The sequence below is a fragment of the Geotrypetes seraphini genome, chromosome 1 (assembly GCF_902459505.1).
Source record: "Geotrypetes seraphini chromosome 1, aGeoSer1.1, whole genome shotgun sequence".
Lineage (NCBI taxonomy): Eukaryota > Metazoa > Chordata > Amphibia > Gymnophiona > Dermophiidae > Geotrypetes > Geotrypetes seraphini.
In genome coordinates, this window is record NC_047084.1 from 458,376,331 (window position 1) to 458,402,316 (window position 25,986).

Consider the following 25,986-nt stretch of genomic DNA (forward strand, 5'->3'; position numbering starts at 1 on the left):
AAGCCAGCTCAGAAATCATCTTCATACACTTATAAGAGATGGTTTTCTGCCTCCTCTTCTTTGGCCAAACCACCACCTCAGAAGAGACAGAGATAGCAAAAATTTCAGAAACAGCAACCATCCACTACTTAGAAAATAGCTCAGTCTTTTTGATCTGCTTCTAGAGAGCATAATCCATGTAACACCTTTACAGCCTCTTCCTCTTCCTATCAGAGGTCATCTTCAAGTGTTTTCTCAACGATGGACTCTCATTACTCTCATGATGCGTGGGTTTTAAGTCATACAGGAAGGTTACTCTCTTCATTTCAGATCCATTCATCTAAATCAGTGGTTCCCAACCCTGTCCTGGAGGACCACAAGCCAGCCAGGTTTCAGGATAGCCCTAATGAATATGCAAGGAGCAGATTTGCATGCCTGTCACCTCCATTATATGGGAATCTCTCATTTATATTCATTAGGGTTATCCCAAAAACCCGACTGGCTGGTGGTTCTCCAGGACAGGTTTGGGAAACACTTCTGTAAACCACCCTCTGAGAGAGTCCTCTCTTACATCTGAACAGACTCCCTTCTTCGGGGAAATAGACGCTTTACTCCAACTCAGTGCCATAGAGGAAGTTCCTCTTACACAGAAAAATCAAGGGTTCTACTCCAGGTATTTTCTAATTCCAAAGAAGAAGGGAGATCTAGGTCCAATCTTCAGCCTCCGAATTCTCAACAAATATCTATTCAGGAAAATGTTTTGCATGTTATCCTTGGCAACTTATATCCCCTTCTAGATCAAAATGAATGGCTATGCTCTGTAGACCTCAAAGAGGCTTATACATACATTTCCATTCATCCAGATCACAAAAAAATTCTCCATTTCTGAATATCTCATCAGCATTACCAATACAAAGTTTTCCCTTGCAGCCTAGCATCCTCTCCAAGAGTATTCACAAAATGTCTAGTGGTTGTAGCAGCAACAGTCCGGACTTATGGTCTTCAAGTGTTTCCCTATCTAGACGATTGGCAAATAAAAGCCTCATCTCATCAGACAGTGGGCTTGGCAATCAAACTGACCATAGATTTTCTTCAGCTCAGATTTGAAGTCAGCTTTCCAAAGTCGCAACTATAACCCTCACAACATCTCCAATTTATAGGAGCCAAACAGACAACCAAGTCATGATGTATTAAATCAACAAACAGGATGGTATAGGCTCTCTCCTCTTTTGACAAAAAGCCCAATGCATCTGGAATTGAGCAATTCACTTGCAACGTATTTCTAAAAGCTATATATGTACAAGGAAAATGGAATATCTTGGCTGACAAACTCAACTGATTTCTTCGGCCACACGAATGGACCCTCCAGAGTACTCAGTCACATTTTCCAGTTATGGGGAACTCCACAGATAGACCTATTTGTGTCTTCCTCTCAATCAGAAGCTGCCTCAGTTCTGCTCCAAGCAATACTCTCTGCAACATCTCAAGGTGGATGCATTCATTCTGGATTGGACAAACAAATTCCTATTTGCATTTCCACCAATCCCTCTTATTTTGAAAACCTTAGTCAAACTCAAGAGAGAATAAGCCACCATGATCCTGATTAGAGAATGACACGTGGACAAAATTTTCCCCGTCCCCACAGGAACTCAATTTCCCCGTCCCTGTCTCTGCCCCATTCCTGTAAGTTCTGCCTTAACTGCACAAGCTTCGAACACTTATAATTTTAAAGTGTTTTGAAACTTGTGCAGATAAGGACAGAGCTTGTAAGAATGTGGCATGGATAGGAAAAGAACTCACCGGGATGGGACAGGAAAATGAGTTCCCACGGGGATGAAGAAAAATTTGTCCCTGTGTCATTCTCTAATCCTGATTGCTCTTTTGTGGCCCAGACAACCTTGCTTCTCTCTTCAACTTCAACTGACTGTCAAGGATCCAATTTCACTACAGATCTTTCTATCTCTACTCACACACAGTCACGGATCTGTGTTACATCCCAATCTGCAATGTCTACACTTGACAGCTTGGTACCTTTTGGTGTAACTTCAACAGATTTTCATCTCTCTAATCCTGTTTAAGGCATTATTGCTGCGTCCTGAAAACCATCTACCCAGCAATGCTATCAACAGAAGTGAGCATGTTTTACTTCCTGGTGTTCTCTTCATCACCAAGAATCTTTATCATCTTCACTTACTTCAGTTCTGGATTACCTTCTCCATTTTTCCACTTCTGGCCTGAAAACCACTTCAGTCAGGGACCACTTCAGTACTATTAGTGCTTTCCATGCTCCTGTTAATGATAAATCTCTGGCCTCTCATCCTCTAGTTTCCAGGTTTATGAAAATAATTTTAAACTCCAAGCCTCTACTGAAACCACATCCAGTTATCTGGGATCTTAATGTAGTCCTTGCCAAGTGGATGAAACCACCCTTTGAGCCACTAGTGTCCACTTGATCTCAAGTTCCTCACTTGGAAAGTGGTTTTCTTGATTGCTGTCATTTCTGCTTAGCGAGTCAGCGAACATCAAGCATTGGTTTCCAACCCACCGTATTTCACCGTGACAAGGTGTTTCATTGCACTCATCCTAAATTCCTTCCAAACGTTGTCACGGAATTGCATCTGAATCAATCCATTGTGCTTCCAGTCTTCTTTACAAAGCCTCATTCTCATCCGGAAGAAGCACCTCTTCATACATTGGACTGTAAGTGGGCCTTGGCATACTACCTGCCAAGGACTAAGCCACATAGGACTTCACCAACTGTTCATCTCCTTTGATCCCAACAAATTAGGCCGACCTATCGCCAAGCGAACTATTTTCACATGGCTAGCAGCCTGTATTTCCTTTTGCTATACTCGTACTGGGTTGAAATTTGAGGGACGTGTTACAGCACAGAAAGTTTGAACGATGGCATCTTCAGTGACTTTCTTACAATCCACTCCCATTGATGAAATTTGAAAAGCAACCACTTGGTCCTCAATTCACACTTTCACATCTCACTCTCACTACTTTCTAGAATCCTATTCCAGATGAGATGGGTTATTTCGGCCAAGCAGTATTACAGAATCTATTTTCTTCTTAATGGCCAACTCTTCCTCCATCCTATTTCAGTAAGCTAGGGAGTCCCACATGTGAGAATATGCTGCCTGCTTGTCCTAGAATAAAGCACAGTTACTACCATAGCAGGTGTTATCCGGAGTCAGCAGGTAGATATCACATCCTTCCCACCTCCCCTGGTTGGCTTCTTAGCTCGCTTACGGAATGAGGTACCATGAGCCCTCATCAGGCAGGAAGGCACTCCTTCATGTGTGGTGCAGGCAGACTGAATGCTTTTAAGCTCTTAAAGTGCCGGTGCACATTTCACTGCCCATACCGGGCTCCATGCATGACGTCACCCACATTGAGAATATCTGCCTGCTGTCTCCGGATAAAACCTATTAGGGTAAGTAACTGTGCTATATCTGTGATATATTATATTGCATGCAAATACCAAAATGTGTGTGTACCTGTTATAGTAATAAATAAAAAATTTAAAAATGTGGGTGGTGGGGTGCAGAGATGGTGTCACAGATATAAAATAAGTACTTGTATGTAATATATAAACTCCTTTGGTTGTAACCACAGAAAGGAGGTATATCAAATCTCATCTCCTTCCCTCTACTCATTTTTTTCTGCCTGTCCTACAGACCAAGGGACCCCTCCCTGCTGGGACTATACTGAAACTGGTAACTTCGGCTGATGGCAAGCCAACCACCATCATCACCACTACACAGGCTGGGGCTGCTGCTGCAACCAAACCCACCATCTTAGGTATCAGCAGTGTATCACCTAACACCACTAAGCCGGGTACCACCACAATCATCAAAACCATCCCCATGTCTGCCATCATCACTCAAGCAAGCCCTTCAGGTAAGTGCTGGATATGAATCCACCAAGTGGGCAGTGCATATAAGTGGTGCTTCATACTGTTATGGAATTGGCATCTCTAACTTTTCCATGCCTCATGCAGTAAAGAACACAAGGGTGTATTTTATGGCTTTTATTGAGTAACAGTCTGGTTCAAATAATTAGTAACTGGGGGGTTTGACGTATTAAGCCTTTTCCTAAATAGTTTCCTGTAATTTATCTCTCGGTAATTTTGATTCCTCCTTTCCTTCTGTTTGTGGTCTAAGAAAGAGCTATTTCCATAAGATTGTTACTACTTCTTAGTTTGTACTTAGATTTATTTTCATGTTGGATTATGGCTCTGTATTTCCTTAAATAAGTTGTTATACTTGTGAAAAAGTTATAATTATTAAAAATACATTTTAAAAAACCCAAAACATTTGTGGATCTTGGAAGGACCTCTCACAAATTACCTATACCAGATGGTGGAACCAGATTTGTTTGCTCTACAGATATGAGCTTTATATTGCCAAAAAATCCAACTCTTTTGTTTCTTTTAACAAGAATTGGTTGACTCTACAGTCACATGAGCTAATGTCTATTCTAATCCTTTCCGGTGATATATACATCTCTTATTTCTATTCACTGATATTTGTTTATATTGTATTTTATTGTTGATTTAAATAAACTAAGACATAAAAAAAAAAAAAAAAATCAAAACTTTCGGAAGTAATTGCTGCCTTTTATGGGGACAGGTATGGGGGGAGTTTTAACAGAACTTTCCAGATTGTTTCCTCTCTTCTTCTTGTCAGGTAGCTTGGAAGAAGCGGGCTTTTCGTCAAACGCTGCAAAGGTTGCTCAACCTCTCGGGAGGTTCGCACTAGCAGGTATTCCATTTTCTTCATGGTGCCCAAGAAAGAGGGTCTTTAAAGTCCATTTTGGATCTGAAAGGTACCAACAGGGTGCTCTGGGTTCTGTCTTTTTGCATGGAGACCCTGAGATTTGTCATTCTGGTGGTCCAGCCTGGAGAGTTCCTGACTTCCCTCGATCTGATTGGCCTACTTACATGTTCTGATTCGGACCTCCCATCAGCATTTCCTTCACTTTGTGATTTTGGGAAAGCACTATCAGTTTTGTGCATTTTCTTTTGGTCTAAGCTCCCTTCTTCCTCAGATGAGATTGAGTAGGCTATCCAACAGAGTGTTCTGGGGAAGTTGGGTCCCAACAGTTTAAGGAGCAAATTTTACAAGATCTTGGCATACCAAAATAGCCACTATTTTGACAGACGTGTTTAACGAAGCAGTGCAGAATGAGCAGCTTCCTAGACATCTGAATGTGGCACAAATTGTTGTCTTATTGAAACCAGGTAAGAGGCAAATAGACCCGAATCTTATCTGCTGTTAAATCAGGAAGCAAAATTATTTGCGAAGATCTTGGCTAATAGACTTGCCCCAGAGCTCCTTTCTTTAATTTCTGAGCAACAAGGGCAGAACTACGGCAAAAAACATGCACTGTATTTTAACAGCCCTGGAAAGGATGGCCTAGGAAAATTTTCCTTCACTTGTGATTAGTTTTGATGTTGAAAAGGCCTTCGATCAGGTGGATTGGGTTTTTTTTATCTGAAACCTTACAGGCTTATGGGATGGGACCTTGGTTTACTTGGGCTATTGGTACTCTTTATAAAGACCCTCAGGTGCAGATTTGGGTGAATAATACTCTCTTGGGCCTGTTATCTATATAAAGGGAAACACACCAGGGGTGCCCTTTACCGCCTCTGTTATTTATATTGACACTAGACCTTTTAATCAGAGAAATCCAAAATAACCCAGAGATAAAGGGGATGGTTATTGGTGCTTATCACTTTAAAATTGTCACCTTCATGGACGATATTCTGGTTTATTTGTCTGAACCCTGACTTCTGTACCAACCTTATTAGACCTTTAGAGAGTATGGGGACTTCTCTGGCTTTCGGTTCCATTATGGAAAGTTGAAGGCCTTGTCTTATCCAGCTTTTCTGCATGAAACTTGGGGAGTCCTCATTTCCACTGCGCTGGGCTCAAGTTTCTTTTCGTTATCTGGGAATCCAATTGCCAATTGATATCAAATCTCTCTATCGTATAAATGTGGATAAGCTCTTTGTAGAGACTAAGACTATTCTTAGATGGTGGATGAATCTTCCCATCTCCTTGATAGGGCATATAAATTTATTCTGAATGATTATCCCAGGACAAGCAGCAGCATATTCTCACGTGGGTGACGTCATCCACGGAGCCTTGGTACGGACAGCTTTAAAAGTGCATCGCCACTTTAAAAACTTGAGAAAGTTTGTGAACTGTCCATACCGCAATGTGCGAGTGCCTTCCTGCCCAACGCCGCTTACAACTTAGTTTTCTGTGGAGCTAAGAAGTAGAGAATGACACGGGGAAAAAATCTATCCCCGTCACCGCCCAGTCCCCGGCCCACCATCCTCTGCACCGCCCTTTCACCGCCGTTCCCTTCACCGCCCCGTCACCGTCACCGCCATCCCTTTCACCGCCCCCGTCACTGCCATCCCATTCACCGCCCCGTCGCCTTAGTACTGTAATATTTAGCTTATTCCTTTCTTATAAATCAAAGTTCTGGCTGCTGAACTAGAGAAAGAGATGTTCAGCTGGTAGGGCTTTGTTTATAAATTTTTATTAACACAACTAATATACTACTTTATCCTAAAACAAAAAATAAATAAGTAAATAGAATTTTTTTTTTCTACCTTTGTTGTCTGGTTTCTGCTTTCCACATCTTCTCATTCAATTCCTTCCATCCACTGTGTGTCTTCTCTCTGTGTCTTCCATTTGCTGTTACTGTGCCTCTCCCTTCACCCCCCCCCCCCCAAATTGGTCTAGCACCCATCTTCTTCCCTCTGCTCTCCCATAGTCTGGCATCTGTCTTCTTCCCACTCTGTCTTCCACATTTCCCTTCAGGGTCTGTTCCTCTCCACCCTCCTTCAATGTCTGTCCTATTCCTTTCCACCACCACCCTTCCCTCCCTCCTTTACCATCTGTTCATTTCTACCACCCTTCAGTTCCTCTTGCATGGCCTATCTATCTACCTTCCTCCCTCTTATTTTCATGGCACGTTACAATGTAATTTGTGCAAGCCACTGGAGCCTGCGAGCTCAGTCCCTGTCCCATCCCCACAAACCATCTCGCTTCTGTGCTTCTATTTTCCCCATTTCTAATATCTCCCCTATGTATCTGCCATTGTCCCCCCTCCTGTGTCCATATACCATCCCCATGGCATGTCCCCTTTATGTCTCTGTCCCTATGCCCCATGCACATAATTTCCCCTCTTTCTGTTACCTTCCTGTGTCCAGATTTCCCCTATCTTCCTCTTCCATACCAGTGTGTCTCTTCTTTTCAACCCCATCTAACTTTTTTCCCTCTTTCTCCCTCCCCCCCCCCCCCCCCCCCCCCGCTTCTAGCATCTGGCTCACCTGCCTGTCCTTCCCTTTCTTTCCTGCTGTGGGTTTTTCTTTCTGTCTTCATCCCCTTGGCCCAGAATCCTTTTCCCTTTCACTCCCTCCTTCCAGTTTGAGCCGGGAACACGCGCGATTGCACAGTCCCCGCAGCCCCCACCCGCCTGCCCAATCGATCCTAGTGTTTAGCCAGCTCTCTCCCTTCTCCTCACCTTAGTTTGCAGGCTTTCTTTTTTGGCGGCCTGCACGCTTTCCCAAAGAGCCGCGCACGCGCGGCTGCTCAGTGTTCAATCTTCTGCTCTGCTGCAACTTCCTGTTTCCGGTTGCATCAGAGCAGAAGATCGAAACTGAGCAGCAGCGGGTGCACGGCTCTTTGATAGCGTGCAGGTCACCGAAAAAGAAAACCTACAAACTAAGGTGAGGAGAAGGGAGAGAGCTGGCTAATCACTAGGATCGATTGGGCAAGCGGGTGTGGGCTGCGGGGACCGCGCGATCCTTCATGCCTCACTGCGGGGACAAGACCATTCTCCACTCCATGGGGCGGTGAATGGCCTTGTCCCCGTCCCCGCAGCGACTGCTAGTTTTCGTTCCCCGTTTCGGCGGGTTACTCGCAGCTAAACGCTGTGGCCGCGGGTAAACTGCCACTGTGTCATTCTCTACTAAGAAGTCATGTTCTTGAACATTGTTCAATTTTTGCTTTTGCCTTCCCGTTCATGCGTATTTTTTTTGTGTATTTTAGATGCATGGTTTATTTGCGTTTAAAAAAATAAAAGGATTTTTTTTTCCTCACTGTTCTCACCTCACGGACTTTGCCCGTCGAGGCCTCGTTTTCCTCAGCCATTGAATTCAATTTGACTGATGTGGTTTTTTTGACTATGTCCCGGCCATTGACTGGATTTAAAAAATGTGGCAGGTGCCAATGGCAAATTTCTGTCACTGAACCACATAGTTGGTGTTTACAATGCCTTGTGTTGGAACACCGTGTCGAATCCTATGCGCAGTGTTCTACCCTGCAGAAACGTACAATTAAGAGTCGAAAGCTCCAAGAAAAGTTGTATGGACACTGAGACAACATCGAAGCCTTCAACATCGAAAGCAGAAATGTTGGGTGTCAGCATCGTGGGACATTGCTCCATCGGGTAAGCCAGCTAAAAAGCCACCAGCTTCCCAACAGGTCTCATAGGTCACCATTGCATCAAATCCCTTGATGCCGACCAAGCGATGACAGTCCTCACACCTGGCCTCTCCTACATCGAGGTGTGTATCCTCTTCACAGTCACCCTCACTGAGGCCAGACAAGGTACCGGTGGTACCAGCAGAATGCCAAATGTTACCAATGTTCTCGTACCGTGAGAAGTTCGAAGTGCTTTTCCAAGTGAATGATATGTTCAAGCTTCTTGCTCCGCCACTGACTCCATCGGTACCGGTCCAGCCTGAGGATAAGGCCACCAGGTCCTGTGGTACTGATACTGGATCTCCAGTAGCACGCCAATGTTCCACACATAAAAATTGCGTGTCTCATCACAGATCCCGTTCTCCATCACGTTGTCGATCCAGCATTCTTCATCCTCTTGAAGATCCAAGTCTTCTCAGCATTGTTCATCTTCTGCTTCCCTCAAGTGTAAACATCGCTCTTCTTCCAAGTGTAAGAAGAAGTCACTTCAAACATCATCTTCATTGGACTGACACCGGACTCAAAGCCATCAGTCCCAATGCACCTCTTCACCAAAAGACTTTTTTAACTTTGACTTGGTCTGACTCACCGGATGATGTTCCTACTACAGAGGTGAGATTTCCGCAGGTACTGCCCTGGGCATGGGGCTGCTCCCTACCTGACCTCTGATTTTTCCTGGGGTCGGTTTCTTTCAGCGAATGCAGTCCTGTTGGGGGCCCATCGGGGGGATGGGAATCCCTCTGCTGGTTCCCCCGCTGCCAATTCTGCCCAATGACTATTTGCCGGCGCCCCCTCTCGGTCCGGTGGATGCTCGGCTGGATGTGATTTGTGACGGTTCTGCTGTGCAGTTTGCCTACTCCCTGCCAGATCATTTTCTGCTTCACCTTGACAGGCAGCATGGAAGAAGCATGCTTTTTGCCAGACCCTTCAAAGATCTCAAAACTGTTGTTCTGGTTCCCCCACAGGAAACCCCAATGGTTCACAGAAGAGGTATCATACCTCATCAAGGAGAAGAAAAGAGCATTTCTATCATACAAACGCATGGGGGAAAAAGAAGCAAACGTTGAATACAGGACAAAGTCTGCAGCGGTCAAAACAGCAGTCAGGGAGGCCAAACTTCATATGGAAGAAACTCTAGCAAAGAACATCAAGAAAGGGGACAAATCCTTCTTCAGATACATTAGCGACAGGAAAAAGAACACAAATGGGATAGTACGCCTTAGAACGCCAGACGGGAATTATGTGGAAACTGACTCCGATAAAGCCAAACTACTGAATGATTACTTCTGTTCAGTCTTTACCTGCGAGGCACCAGGGCACGGGCCTCGGCTGGATGCAAAGCAAAGCATGGATGACCCATTTCAGAAGTTTGAGTTCACACCAGCTGATGTTTACAAAGAACTGTCAAGACTCAAGGTGGACAAAGCCATGGGACCGGACAATCTGCACCCAAGAGTGCTCAGAGAGCTATGCGATGTTTTGGCGGAACCGTTAGCCATGCTCTTCAATCTCTCCCTAAGTACGGGGAGAGTCCCCCTGGACTGGAAAACTGCCAATGTTGTTCCTCTGCACAAAAAGGGTTGCAGAGCGGAGGCTGCGAATTACAGACCAGTAAGTCTCACATCAATAGTGTGTAAACTCATGGAAACTCTACTTAAAGGTAAATTAGACACGATATTGGATGAGGAGAATCTGAGGGATCCCTGTCAACATGGATTCACTAGGGGCAGGTCATACCAATCCAATCTTATCAACTTCTTTGACTGGGTGACAGGAAAGCTAGACTCGGGAGAGTCTCTGGACATAGTGTACTTGGATTTCAGTAAAGAATTTGACAGTGTCCCACACCGTAGACTATTAAACAAAATGAAATCGATGGGGTTAGGTGAGAAACTAATCAATGATTGGCTGAGTGGAAGACTTCAGAGGGTGATGGTCAATGGCACCCTCTCTAAGACATCGGAGGTGACTAGCGGAGTGCCGCAGGGCTCAGTCCTGGGACCATCCCTTTTTAACATATTCATAAGGGACTTGACCCGAGAGCTTCAGGAAAAAGTAGCGCTGTTTGCCGCCGCCGCCAAGCTGTGTAATATAGTAGGTGAAAGCGAAATCACGGATGATATGGCGCAGGATCTGATCAAGTTGGAAAACTGGTCCTCAACATGGCAGCTGGGCTTCAACGCAAAGAAGTGTAAGGTGATGCATCTCGGCAGCAGAAATCCATGCAGAACATACACCTTGAATGGAGAAACACTAGCTACGACCTCAGAAGAACGGGACTTGGGAGTAATCATCAGTGCAGACATGAAGGCTGCCAAACAAGTAGAGAAGGCCTCATCCAAGGCAAGGCAGATGATGGGATGTATCAATAGAAGCTTCGTCAGCCGTAAACCTGAAGTCATAATGCCACTGTACAGAACCATGGTGAGACCTCATCTGGAATACTGTGTGCAATTCTGGAGGCCACATTACCGTAAAGATGTACTTCGAGCTGAGTCAGTCCAGCGAATGGCCACTAGGATGGTGTCCGGACTCAAGGGTCTCTCATACGAGGAAAGACTGAGCAAGTTGCAGCTCTACTCTCTAGAGGAGCGCAGGGAGAGGGGTGACATGATTGAGACATTTAAGTACGTCACAGGTCGTGTCGAGGTGGAAAACGACATATTCTTTCCTAAGGGACCTTTAGTCACAAGGGGGCACCCGCTCAAACTCAGAGGAGGGAGATTTGGTGGTGACACCAGGAAGTATTTCTTTACAGAAAGGGTGGTGGATCACTGGAACAAACTACCGGTGCAGGTGATCAAGGCCACTAGCGTGCTCGACTTTAAGAATAAATGGGGCATCCACGTGGGATCTCTACGTGGGTCGAACAGCACTCTGACTTAATGGGGTGGGACAGTAGAGTGGGCAGACTTGATGGGCTATAGCCCTTTTCTGCCGTCATCTTTCTATGTTTCTATGAGTGTTGCACCGGCAGGTACTTGATTTACTTTGTCATACCCAAGAAAGAGGGGTCCATTTGGCCCATCTTAGATTTGAAGTGGGTCAACAGGCTCTCAGAGTTCCACCTTTTCGCGTGGAAATACTGCAATCTTTGATTCTGGTGGTTCATCAAGGGGATTATTTAATAATAGTAACTTTTTTTCTATACCACCATAGTCAGGCGACTTCTAGGCGATTTACATTGAAAGCCTTTCTTGACCTGATGGAAGCCTACTTGCATGTTCCAAACCGGGCTTCTCATCAGCGCTTCCTTCGTTTGGTGATCTTGGGCCAGCACTATCAGTTCTATGCGCTCCTTTTTGGCCTGGCCACGGCTCCACGGATGTTCACCAAGGTTATGGTGGTCGTCGTGGCGACCTTACGGACATAGGACATTATCCCAGGACAAGCAGGCAGCCTATTCTCACATATGGGTGTCGTCATCGACAGAGCCCGGATGCGGAAGCCTCGCAAGCAGATTTGCTTGTAGAAACTAGAAGTTTCGAGTCAACCGCACCGCGCATGCGCGAGTGACTTCCCGCCTAGCGCAGGGCGCTTCTCCTCAGTTCTCAGTTTTCTGCGGAGCCGAAAAGTCCTTCTTTGACTCTCTGCGTTTAACTTCGTTACTTCGTGCCTTCTCTGAACCGTGGTTTGTATATTTTTCTTCATGAATCGCTGTTCTTAATTTATTTCTTGTATTTCTAGTTAAAAAAAAAAAATTTTCAATCTTCCGACTGACTGCCCTTCGGCCGGGCTTCATCCCCCAGAGTGTTCACCAAGTGCCTGGTAGTGGTAGCAGCAGCTCTAAGAATCCATGGCCTTCAGGTATTTCCCTACCTGGACGACTGGCTCATCAAAGATTCAACATCTCAAGGGGTTATTGTAGCAACCTAACGGACTACCTGGTTCCTACAAAGTTTGGGATTCGAAATCACCTTTCCCAAATCCCAACTTCAGCCCTCACAGAATCTACAATTCATCAGAGCTGTTCTGGATACTATCCAACTCAGAGCATTCCTTCTGCAACAACGTCTAGAAGCTCTTCTTCAACTCTTGTCATACAGTGTCTTCCCGTTCTTCCATCTCAGCGAGACACATGATGGTACTTCTGGGTCACATGGCCTCCACAGTACACGTGACTCCTTTTGCCAGACTTCTCCTTAGAATTCCTCAGTGGACCCTGGCATCTCAATGGACGCAGGTTTGCGACCCACTTTCTCGACACATAACAGTCACTCCTTCATTGAAGCAGTCTCTCCGTTGGTGGATGCTCTCTTCCAATCTCTCCAGAGGCTTGCTTTTTCAAACGCTCCCCCATCAGAAGGTCCTCACGACAGACTCTTCGACCTACACTTGGGGGGCTCACCTCGATGGTCTCCGTACACAAGGCCACTGGACCAGTACGGATTGTAAGTGTCGTATCAATCTGTTGGAACTCAGAGCAATCCTCAAGACTCACAACGCTTTTCAACATCTTCTTCATGACCAGGTAGGCCTCATGCGGACGGACAACCAAGTTGCCATGTATTATGTCAACACACAGGGAGGGAAGGGATCTGTCTTCCTTTGTCAAGAAGCTCTGAAGGTTTGGGACTGGGCAATCCATCACAACACCTTCCTCAAAGCTGTCTGCATCCAAGGGGTGAAGAATTGCTTGGCGGACAACTTGAGTCGTGTTTTGCAACCTCACAAATGGACACTCCATTCCTCGCCTCTTCATCACATTTTTTCACAGTGGGGAACACCTCAGATAGACTTCTTTGCAGCTCCCCACAACTACAAACTGCCTCAGTTCTGCTCCAGGATATACTCTCCTCATCGCTTTGAGGCAGATGCTTTTCTCCTGGAATGGACGAATCTCTTCCTCTATGCATTCCCTCCATTCCCTCTCATTCTCAAGACTCTTGTCAAGTTAAAGAACGATCTTGCCACTATGATTCTGATTGCTCCTCGGTGGCCGTGACAACCTTGGTACTCCCTTCTACTTCAACTCAGCAGCAGGGAGCCATACCTTCTACCAGTTTTTCTATCTCTGCTTACACAGAGTCAGGGATCTCTGCTTCATCCCAACCTGCAGTCTCTACACCTGACAGCTTGGTACCTCTCAACATGACTCCTCTGCAGTTTTCTCAACCTGTCAGGGGCATTTTAGAGGCTTCTAGGAAACCTACCACTGTGACAATGCTATCACCAAAAATGGACTAGATTTTCTACGTGGTGTTTTTCTGACGATAAGGAGCCTCAACATTCCTCCTTATCTTCTGTTTTGGATTATCTTGTGCACTTATCGACTTTGGCCTCAAGTCTACATCAATCCGAGTCCATCTCAGTACAATTGCAGCTTTCCATCAGCCTATCGAAGGGAAACCCCTCTCTGCTCATCCGGTGGTTTCCAGATTCACGAAAGGACTTTTGAATGTCAAACCTCCTCTCAAACCGCCTCCAGTGGTTTGGGACCTCAATGTTGTCCTTGCTCAACTGATGAAGCCTCCATTTGAACCAATTGACAAGGCTCATCTGAAGTATCTTACTTGGAAAGTGGTGTTTCTCATTGCCCTTACTACTGCTCGAGTCAGTGAGCTGCAAGCTTTAGTTGCTGATCCACCTTTCACGGTGTTTCATCATGACAAGGTGGTCCTCCGTACTCATCCAAAATTCCTTCCTAAAGTGGTATCGGAATTTCATCTCAATCAATCTATTGTTCTTCCAGTGTTCTTTCCGAAGCCTCATTCTCATCCTGGAGAATCATCTCTTCATACTCTGGACTATAAATGTGCTTTGGCCTTCTATTTGGAATGCACCAAACCACACAGAACCTCAACTTTTTGTCTCCTTTGATCTAAACAAGTTGGGACATCCTATCTCTAAGCGTACCATCTCCAAATGGATGGCTGCTTGTATCTCATTCTGCTATGCCCAGGTTGGATTGCCCCTCCATAGTAGAGTCTTAGCCCATAAAGTCAGAGCAATAGCAGCTTCCGTAGCTTTCCTCAGATCTACTTCCATTGAGGAAATTTGCAAAGCTGCTACTTGGTCCTCTGTTCATACTTTCACATCTCACTATTGTCTGGATACTTTCTCCAGACAAGATGGACAATTTGGTCAAACAGTATTACAAAATTTATTCTCCTAATTTGCCAACGCTCCCACCATCACACTCTGGTTAGCTTGGAGGTCACCCATATGTGAGAATAGGCTGCCTGCTTGTCCTGGGATAAAGCACAGTTACTTACCGTAACAGGTGTTATCCAGGGACAGCAGGCAGCTATTCTCACAACCCACTCACCTCTCTGCTAGTTATCTGAACTGAGGAGACGCGCCCTGCGCTGGGCGGGAAGGCACTCGCGCATGCGTGGTGTGGTCGACTCAAAACTTCTAGTTTCTACAAGCAAGTCTGCTTGCGAGGCTTCCGCATCCGGGCTCCGTCAATGACGTCACCCATATGTGAGAATAGCTGCCTGCTGTCCTTGGATAACACCTGTTACGGTTGTTTTGCTAAAAGTCATTCCAGTAGAGCACCCGGGTCATGACTCGAATGGTGGAGTTCCTACAGTCGCTGAGATGGTTTGTCAACCTTGCCAAAAGCTGGTTGGCCACCTCACAGCGCCTGGAGTATCTTGGGATTGTATTCAACATCCCCTTGGGGAAGGTCTTCCTCCCAGAGGCCTGGGTAAGCAAATTGCAATCTCGGTTTTTGCCTGCTTATGGCGTCCCGGTGTCCTCGGTTGCAGGATTTCCTTCAAGTTTTGGGGTTGATAGCGGCTTCCCTCGTTGTGGTGAGGTGGGCTCGGGCCCACATGCGTCCTCTTCAGTATGATCTGCTTCGGAGGTGGTTGCCCCAGAGGCTCCGTCTGGATCACCCTGTTCCTCTGCGGGGCTTGGCTCGCTGCTCTCTTTGTTGGTGGCTTCAGACCTCCCATCTTGTACAAGGAATGTGTCTGGATCAGCCACAGTGTATGATGCTTTTCATGGATGTCAGTCTCGGTTGGGGAGCTCTGTGTCTAGGTCACTCAGCTCAGGGCACCTGGTCCACGAAGGAGGCGTCATGGTCGATCAATGTTGTGGAGACTAGAGCCGCTGTTATCCTTCCAGTCCTCCTTGACGTGCAAGTTGGTCCGGGTTCTGTCGGACAATGCCATGGCGGTGGCATATGTCAATCGTCAGGGGGACACAAAGAGCACTCAGGTGATGTAGGAGGCGGCTCTTCTCTTAGTCTGGGCAGAGTCACATCTTCAGGTCATCTCAGCCTCCCTCGTAGCCGGAGTGCAGAATGTTTAAGCGGCCTTCCTCAGTTCTTCACGTGCTAGATCCTGGAGAGTGGTATATAAGCCACGTGGCCTTTCAGTTGATAGTGTAGTCTTGGGGTCAGCCCCTCATGCACCTGATGTCCACAGGTGTCGCCGCCAAAACACCCAGCTTCTTCAGTCGTCGCAGAGATGGTTAGGTTGAGGGTCTGGATGCTCTGGTTCAACCATGGCAAATGGAGGGGCTGTTGTATGTGTTCCCTCCGTGGCCATTAGTGGGCAGAGTTCTACTCCACATTGTTTGCCATCCGGGCCTGGTGGATCTGGTGGCTGCCGTATGCAGATCTGGTGTCGGATCCTCTTCCTCTGCCTCTCTTGGATAAGTTCACATTCCCCTGTTCGATCTGATTCCCTTCTGTCTTATGGCTTGTCTCTTGAAAGGGGCCGCCTAGGTAAGAAGGGGTATTCTGATAAGGTGATCTCTACTCTCTTGGGGTCCGAGAGGCATTCTACCTCTCAGGCTTATGTGAGGGTTTGGTGGTTCTGGTGGCTCCGAATTGGCCTCGACATCTGTGGTAAGCGGATCTGGTGAGGCATCTGGTGGCAGATCCTCTTCCTCTGCCTCTCTTGGACGACCTTCTGACGCAGGGTCACATTCCCATGTTCGATCCGATTCCCTTCTGTTTTACGGCTTGTCTCTTGAAAGGGGCCGCCTAGGTAAGAAGGGGTATTTTGATAAGGTAATCTCTACTCTCTTGGGGTCCAAGAGGCATTCTACCTCTTGGGCTTATGTGAGGGTTTGGCGTCTCTTTGAGGGGTGGTGTCATGTGCGGGGAGTGGTCTCTTTTTGTGCTTCCCTGCCTTACATCCTAGAGTTCTTGCAGGATGGCCTGGATAGGGGACTGGCTTGGTCTTCTCTCCAGGTTCAGCTTGCGGCCTTGTCAGCCTTTCATGGGTTGTTAAAAGGTCAGCATTGACTTCCATTCCTGATGTGATTCGCTTCTTGCGGGCAGCTAAATTGTTCAAGCCTCCCATGTGCCCCTCTGTGTCATCTTGGGATCTGAATCTGGTTCTTTCAGTGCTAATGCGCCCTCCTTTTGAGCTGTTGGGCGCTTGCTGTTTGAAGGACCTTACTCTTAAAATGGTCTTCTTGGTAGCCATTACTTCTGCCCGACGTGTTTCTGAGCTGCAGGCTTTCTCTTGTAGGGCTCCCTTTATGGAGTTTTCTAGGGAGCGGATTGTCTTGAGGCCTGTTCCTTCCTTTCTGCTGAAGGTAGTATCTCCTTTTCATGTCAATCATACAATGGTCCTCTTGATGTTGGGTAGTCGGGAGGGGTCTTCTGAGCAGAAGCAGTTGCGTAATTTAGATGTCGGTCGGGTTCTTCGCTCTTATGTGCAGAGGACCCAGGAAATCTGGAAATCAGATAATCTCTTTGTCCTTCTAGCGGGTCCTCGTAAGGGAGATGGCGCTTCTAAAACTGGATCAAGGAGACTATTGCTTCCGCTTATCTTCTGAGGAAGAAGCCTGTCCCATAATTTCTCAAGGCTCATTCCACTTGGGCTCAGGCAGCTTCTGAGTCTTCACTTATGCCTCAAGTGGACATTTGTAAGGCTGTGGTTTGGTCTTCCTTGCATTCCTTTGTCAGACACTATTGGGTAGACGTTGAGGTGCGTCGGGACGCAGTGTTTGGTAAGTGTGTTCTGGTATCGGCCCTTTGGGAGTCCCATCCGTGATCGGGACTGCTTTGGTACGTCCCACTCGTGAAGATTAACCTCTACCTGTCTGGAGAGTGCTAAAGAAGGAGAAATTAGGTTCTTACCTGCTAATTTACTTTCTTTTAACTTCTCCAGACTGGTAGAGGTCTCCACCTGTTAGTTGTTGTGTTCTTGTGGCTGTTTCATGGGTAGTTTTGTTTTTTTGCTGCGAGTTCTAGTATTTTTCTAGGGCAATGGAATTGAAGAACAACGGCTGTGGCTCGGCTGGTATCTCTCCTCTGCATTTTCCAACACCATTTGGTTATGTTAGTTATTACTGCTGTTCGGAGTATTATTTATTTCTGTTTCCAGTTCTTAGTTTTGCTTGGCTATTCGGCAGACTGATAGGAATAGGGGAAGGTATCTCTTATGTACTATTCCACAGTTTTGTTTCAGTCTCCACCTTTTGTCATGATTTGGATATATACCCACTCAGATTAGGATATATACCCACTCGTAAAGATTAACCTCTACCGGTCTGAAGAAGCTAAAAGAAAGTAAATTAGAAGATAAGAACCTAATTTCTCCTTTTCCTAGGTGTGACTCATGGATTATTATTAAAAATATTTTTTTTTATATATATAGAGGAGAGCAGTGTTCTCCCCAGAAATTTTTTCCAGCTGAGTGGCATGAAAAAGTAGCTGGGTGGGGCGGAATGGGAAAATTAACCCCCCTCTTTTACTAAGGTGCGCTAGCATTTTTAGCGCACGCAAACCCCTGCGCTACGTGGGAAAACTAGCGCCAACTCAATGCTGGCGTTAGCATCTAGCGCGCATGGCAATTCCTCCGCACGCTAAGTGCACACTAAAACCACTATCGTAACTTAGTAAAAGGAGCCCTAAATTAGTTAATTATTATTATTATTTTCCAATGCTCAATATGACTTCCTTTTTTAAAGGTTTGATACTTGTGCCAGAATATTTTTACTAAATTTAAGAAGTATTTGCCCTCTTTCAAATGGTATAGAGGTTTAAAAAAGGGAAAGGCATTAATGAAGTCATTAGGTTCAATCTAGCCATTTATTTCTGCATGAATTTAAACAACTAAAAAAAAAGATAAATATAGCTCATCTAGTCATACAAGAAATGGCTCTACAGCAGGGGTGCCCACACTTTTTGGGCTTGCGAGCTACTTTTAAAATGACCAAGTCAAAATGATCTACCAACAATAAAATTTTTTAAAAAACACAAAGCACAATGTACGCAGAGAAAATGTTAATTATCATTTATATTCCGTGGGTTTTCAAAGAGGTCAAGGCAGACGATTCTATGTAATGTCACCTCAGGAACAACTATACAAAAATAGACAAATATACCCCCTCCCTTTTTACTAAATCGCAATACTGGTTTTTAGAGCTGGGAGATGCACTGAATGCCCTGCGCTGCTCTCTATGCTCATAGGCTCCCTGCGCTAAAAACCGCTATTACAGTTTAGTAAAAGGGAGCCATAGTGCAAAATATAGACAGCAGATATAAATTCTTAAAACACACATTTTGATCAATAAACTGAAAATAAAATCATTTTTCCTACCTTTTTGTCTGGTGATTTCATGAGTCTCTGTTTGCACTTCCTTCTTCTGACTATAAATCAAATATTTTTTTCTTTCTGCCCCTCCCTTTTTCTTTCTGTCTCTCTTTCTTTCTCCCTCCCCCTGCCCCACAAGCCATCGCGCCAATTTCTCCACTTCCCCGATTCTTTCCCTACTCCCTAAGCCACCATGCCGATTTCTCCCTGCTTCCACGAGCCAGACCAGGAATGTACAAGCGCCGGACTCACAAGACTTCACCTCCGATGTCAATTCTTATGTCGGAGAGGAAGTTTCAGGCCAGCCAGGCAGCGATTGGCTGGCCCAGAACTTCCTCTTTGACATCAGAATTGACGTCGGAGGTGAAGTCTTGTGAGTCCGACGCTTGTACGCGCCTGGCCTGGCTCAGGGAGGCAGGAAGAAAAGGATTGCCAAGGCAACGCGATCGACTCGCATTGCCTTTGCGATCTACTGGTCGATCGTGCTCGACCATTTGGGCACCCCTGCTGTTATGGTATCCTGTCCTGACCTGAGGAAAGGGGTTTAGTCCCCAAAAAACTGCCTTATTTCCATTTCCTATTTATAAACTTTAATCAATAGATACAATACTACTAAAGCAACGTAAAGCAACAAAAAAATTTTTTTTTCTACCTTTTGTTGTTTCTGCTTTAATCATCTTGTCTTCACTCTTCTTTCTAGCCAGCATCTGTCCGCTCTGTCTTCCATACAGCATCAGCCCCTTCCATCCACTGTCCGCCCTCTCCTCGTTTCATATAGCATCTTCCCTCTTTTTATGCTCCTTCAATAAACTGTCTATCCTGTGCCCCTTCTCTTCTCCTTTGTACATGATTGATTTCAGCTCTGCCACCTCTCCATTTTTTTCTATCAACATCCCGTCCCCTATGTTCTGGCAACTCTCACTTCTCCTTTCTTTCCTTCACACCCCACAGTCTGGTATCTTCCCTTCCCTGATTCTCTGTCATCTCACTTCTTTCCTTTCCTTCCATCTCCCCCTCCCCCTCCATGCTCTGACATCTTCTCTTTCCTTTCCCCCTTCCTTTTCCCTTGGTTTGGCATACTTTCCTCCTTCCCTCCAATCCCTGGCATCTCGTTTCATTCCCTCCTTCATCTTCTTTCTCCCTCCAGTTGGGTGCAGCAAGTATCTCCCCCTCTGCTCCCTTTCCTCCTTCTGTCACCCAAGGCCTGGCGTCATGAAGTTCTTCAGGCAGCAGCATTCACAATTTGCTGCTGTTGCCAGCTTCGGGCCTTCCTCTCTGTCGGGTCCTGCCTTCATAGAAACAGAAGTAGGCAGGACCCAGCAGAGAGGAAAGCCTGAAGCTGGCAACAGTAGTGAATTGTAAATGCTGTTGCAAGCCGAAGAAGTTCATGACGCCAGGCCGAGCACCCGGGGCAGACTGCTACTCTCCCCCCCCACGACCCTCCTATCTCTCCCTCCCTCCCATCATGAGACTCTAAACAGCACTGCTCTACTCTAAGCAGGCTGCTTCAGGACTTTCTCCTGCCGTGATTCCCTCTGGCACATCACTGATGAGAGAAGGAGGGAGAGATAGGAGGGTCGGATCGGGTTGGGGGGGGGGCGCCCGGGATGATGATGAGGCTGCTGCTGCTGCCAGCGAATCCAGCAAGGGTGAGTCCCCAAAGCACAGCACTGGCGGGACCCCCCTGACCATTTCAGGCCCTAGGCCTGTGCCTACTGAGCCTATCCTTTAATCCGGCCCTGCTTCCCCCCCATATGCCGTGACATCTCTCTCTTCCACTCCATGGTATGGTATCTCCTGTCCCTCCCTCCCATGGTCTTTGCATCTCTTTCCTCCTTTTCCTGATCTTCCTTCTCCCTCCTTCCCTCTCTCTTCCCAATTGGGTGCAGCAGCATTTCTCTTCCCCTCCCCCCATTGGGTACAGCAGTATCATCAGCATTTCTCTTTCCTCCCCCCAATTTGGTACAGCAGAAGCAGCATTTCTCTTCACCCTCCCCCCTAATTGGGTGCAGCAGCATGACTCTTCCCCCTCCCCCTATTGGGTACAGCAGCAGCATCATCAGCATTTCTCTTAACCCACCCCCAATTGGGTACAGCAGAAGCACCAGCATTTCTCTTCCCCCTCCCCCTCTAATTGGGTACAGCAGCATTCTCCTCCCATTCACCCCCCCCTCCCGTCTCACACACCCGGCAGATTCGCTACAGACAAAGGCAAGTTGCAAGTTTCCCTTCATCGCTGACCTATCTCCCAAAGGTCAGCGACAGAGGGAAGCATACAACTTGCTGCTCTTGCTTACTTCGGGCCTTTCTTGTTGCCGGGTCCTGCCTTTGCGGAAACAGAAAGTAGGCAGGACCCGGCAGCGAGAAAGGCCCGAAGTAAGCAAGAGCAAGTAAGCTTCCCTCCGTGGCTGGCCTATATCCCGCATGCTCCGGGGCTCTAATGGTCCATGCCGGCTTCTCTTCCCTACCTCCCCCCCTCCCCCCATGTAACTTCCGATTTCGGAGGGAAGCCGGGTTCAAGTCGCTTGCTGGGTTTTGTTTTGTTTAAAGTCCGGCGGGAGTCTTTCGGCGGCTCTTCAGGCTGCGCGTTAAAGCAGTGGTGGCAGCAGGATTCGGCAGATGACAGCCGGGCGGTAATCTAAATTTGCTGGGCGGAGCGCCCGGCTGAAAAGCGCTGGGGAGAACACTGGAGGAGAGGATGTTAAAAAATTATTGCCCTTGGATGTCAAATTTGCCAGGTATGCTGGCTGAACTTGTAGTTCCAGGCCCGATACAGCAGTAGAGGGTATTTTTTAAAGGAGGGAGGGGGTTGACAGTGTAACTTGTGCTCTGCATGTGTTGCTGAGAACTCTGAGACTGTTTGTTATACTTGACCATTTGGTGAATGTTTTTAAGAGGTTAGGAGGGAGAGGTACTGAACCTGTCTATGGTCAGCAAAGAGCTAGTTTCTTTGGCTATGCTTTGAAATATAGCCCACATAGACTGCTATTTTGTTATTTGGTTGGTGTTTGCAATTACCCCTGATGCTTCAGATCTGTTACATCTGGAGGACTGTTTAATGTTGTTTCCATGTGGTTGTCAACTCAAGGGTTGATCTACTCTACTCAGTATTTTATAGACTCACAACTGAAAGTCTGATATGGGTGCAGCACAAGAAAGAATGAGAGCGCCATGGAGGGCAAGTTGCATGGAGTGCAATTAAAACCTTGCTGTGACCCTGACTGCACATAGCAGGCAACTGCTGAGGGGAGGGGAGGCGCAAGGGGCCAGGTCAGGTGTGGGGCTGGGTGGGTGGGGCTATGTGTCCTCTCTCTCTTTTTTTTTTTTTTCTGGCTTTACAAATATGGTAACTTTATGCCCATGGGATTCCAAAAACTTTCAAGCACACCTACTGGAAGGAGAGAACCACAGAAAAAATTTAATTCAATCGACCTGTAATGGTGTCAAACTCAAGGCCCGCGGGCTAAATCCGGCCTGCCTGGTCATTTTATGCGGCCCGCGGTCCAATGCCTCCAGTGTTACCTTGTTGCCGGCTCCCTCCTCATCGCAGTGGCTCTTCGCGTGTCCCACACCTCATCCAGGAGCATTCCCTCTAATGTTGCGAAGTCAGGTTCAGGTGCAGGACGCACGAAGAGCTGCTGCACACGGCTCTGTTCACACTAAGGCTGTGAGGAGGAGGGAGCCAGCCACAAGATAACACCGGGGGCATCGGACCCCGGGCCACATAAAACAGCCAGGTTGGAGCCGGCCAGAAAGTTAAACACCCGCCGGAGGGAGGCACAGCATGGAGGGAGGGAGACAACAAAGATAGGGGGAATGATTTTATTTTCAAGTTAGTGTTTGAATTGTGTCAATATTGAGCATTTTAATCTGCTGTCTATCTTATTCACTGCTCAGGAAGAAATACATTTGTTTCTTTTTCTCTGGGGGTTGTACTGCATGCAGAATCTTGAATCTTAGGATGTATTGTACTTAAAGTATTCATGAAGGAAAATCAAGTGTATGTTTATAAGGTTATATGTATTTTCCTGATACACTTGCTGTAATATGAAAAATGAATAAACAAATTATAAAAAAAAAAAAGAATCTTAGGATGTTTTTAAAATATATTAGTACTTTTCATTTTTGGTCCCTTATTTGCATAGGGGTTATCTGTGTTCTGGTAGGAATGAATGCATAGAAGCATACAGTGTGTTTTGTGTAGTTTAATTATGTGGCTAACAATTACCATTATGTGTTAATAAGATTATATTGTGTGTATATATGAAAAATGAATAGAAAAAATGGTGTTATGATTAGTAGTATTATGAGGGCGGGGTCTGGCCCACGACTTAGCCTGTGTTTTGGATTTCGGCCCCTTAATGTGATTGAGTTTGACACCCCTGCCTTAGAGCCTCAGTATCACTGACTGCTGTAAAAGACCCCTTTGGCCCAGCTACTGGGTTAAGGGTTACCACAGCACATTTATTTAGTTGGGCCGTGAGCTAGGACCAGACCTTGTCTGGCAGGCTGCAGAAAGCATTCTTCTTACTCTCTCCTCTGAATAATATCAGACCAAGCAACTCCATCTTTATTCCTTCTCTCCAAATGAAAGAGACTCTTCTTGTAACAGTACAATTGCAGGTTAAAACAACAAACTATGTACAAGGTATATTTCAGCAAAGTTGGAATAAATGATGTAATTGTCTCCTAATGGTAAGATCCTGATCTCATTATGGAGATAACTCAAAAAGACAACCTCCTGCCTAAAATAGAAGCTTTTATAGTCTCTGATGATGTCACAAACTGTAACCTCCATACTGAGATCTGTATGAGTTCCAGAGAGAGCTGTAACTCAAAGGTCAGGCAGTCTTAGGCTCATATTTAACCCATACACCTGTACCTTAGAAAGGTAGCCCTCTAAAGGCTGTACTTCTCAAAACTCACAGAAACAACCTTCTAACACTTTATCCCATTAGTTAATATACTGTACCTAGAGCCCTTTCTCAGGAACTGCATAGCACTGTTATGGGAATTCATGCACTTAAACACTACACTCCTAGTGCATGAATTTACCCAGGCTACACTGCTATAGCAGCTCTACACTGCTATTACAGGTTTGATCGTCAGGGCTTGGGAAAGATGTGTATCAAAGTTAGCAGCTCATGTAGGAGGAGATAGTTTTTTTTTCACTTTTTAATCAAAACACAGGCTATCTACAGATGTTGACATCAGTCACAAATTCTGCTAATTATAGTAAACAATACTCCTAACAGAGGAGATGCTATTAGCAGCATTGTAGACAAAGAAAATACATCAGCAGTAATCAAACAGGGGAGAGAGTGTGTAGAGGACAGCCATAGATCTTCTAGTACAGTGTATCGCAAACTGGGGAGGAGAGGCGCTGGCTGACTTCCTACAGGATGTGCCTCTCATGGCAAGAGACACATCCTGTAGGAATTGCCAGTTCCTCTCCTCTGTGCGCATCTTCCCTGCTGGCACCCCCCACTGGTGGCTTAGGGCCCGTTTGGAGGACCTATTTGCATGTGCAGCAGTCAACGTGATGACGTCGCACATGCGCATGATATCATTGCGTTGACGTCACGCACTTCCATGATGCATTGAGCTGCAGCAACTACGTTTTTTGTGCCGCAACTTAACTTATATCACTAGCATAAATCCTTTAAACCTTCAAAGAGACTTATTAAATTTTAATTTTTTTTTCCTGCCTCTTTTCTCATTCTTTTTCTCATATATCTCAGGAGTAACAAGCAGTACTGGAATTAAGTCTCCCATCACCATCTATACCACCAAAATGGTGACCTCCAGCACAGGCACTCCAGCCAAGATCATAACTGCAGTACCAAAACTTGCAGCAGCTCATGGGCAGCAAGGGGTAACACAGGTCAGCTTCTTTTCTCATTTTCTGTAAATAAAACTTTAAATTTATATCAGTTAGAAGTTAGACCAGTCCATAAAATATATAATGTTGTTTTATATATGTGTGTGTGTGTGTATATATAATCCTCCGATGGCTATCAGGGTTTGTTAGCCAGTTCATTGATTCATTTTATATAATTACTTATTTCATCTAAATATATTTAAGTGAAAACTTCTTTAACGTCCCTCCAAACCAGCACAGAAACAGATGGGTTTACATTCCTCTGCCTGCAGGTGGAGACTGAGACATTGGCTTTTGACTACAGTACACATGGTCTGTGCAGTCCCCATTACACTCAGTCTTTTCTCAGTATCCAGCAGGTGGAGTGGTAAGTTGTGAAGTCTGTGCAGAGGTTTATTTGGGCCTGTTGGATCTGGTTAGGGAATTTTTTATTGTCCTTTTTGCTGGGCAGACAGAGCTTGGGGGACCCTCTTCGGGATTCTACCAACCTCGGAAGTGCTACACTCAAAAGGGTCTAGTCCCTTCCTCCATTTCCCCCATCTGCCCAGATTTTATGTGTTTAGAGGAGCCTCGGGTGTATGCCTGGCCACCTGTCCGGCACAGACTACAGTTTAGAGTGCTTTGTGGGGTTCTGCTCTCTTGAGACAGCTGGTTAGCTGCAAGAAGTTAAAAACAAAATTAAAAAAAGACATTGCAGTTATTGGAGATTGTTTAGGAAAATTAATAATCCACAAATTGGATCTCTTCATATAGTTTTCGAGCATTTCAAATTTAAACATTCACCTTATTTTTTGATCAAACCTTGTATATGTAAAAATAATTTATTTAATGGACTGGTCTAATGGATATAAATTTGAGCACTAATATTTCCAGTCTTTGGAGAGCCATAGATGATTTGGTGAAAGTAAAACTGGAAATGGTTGGCCACTTGATTCTTCACTATGAGAACTGGTGTGTTGTAAAAATGTTTGTTCAGGCTGCATCAGGAAGAAGAAGCGATTTGGGAGTTTAGGGTTCCATGGGGCACTAGTCCCTTAATGAATTAATGCGGATCTCCCTAAAAATTTGAGGATCTTAGGGGTCTTATCAGAATGCCCTGCACTATATTCGA

General features: G+C 45.8%; 1 protein-coding gene across 5 annotated transcripts in view; it reads left to right on the forward strand.

Annotated features, from left to right (window-relative positions):
* Positions 1-25,986, forward strand: part of HCFC1 (host cell factor C1) — a 432,893-nt gene that overhangs the window by 241,506 nt on the left and 165,401 nt on the right. For 4 of the 5 annotated variants that reach the window (XM_033922407.1, XM_033922416.1, XM_033922394.1 and 1 more), the window contains 3 exons: positions 3,663-3,885; positions 4,674-4,748; positions 24,736-24,878. In XM_033922407.1, the coding sequence (XP_033778298.1) occupies positions 3,663-3,885; positions 4,674-4,748; positions 24,736-24,878 (441 nt within the window). The remainder of the gene's footprint in view (positions 1-3,662; positions 3,886-4,673; positions 4,749-24,735; positions 24,879-25,986) is intronic. The other variant, XM_033922424.1, reaches the window with a different exon arrangement.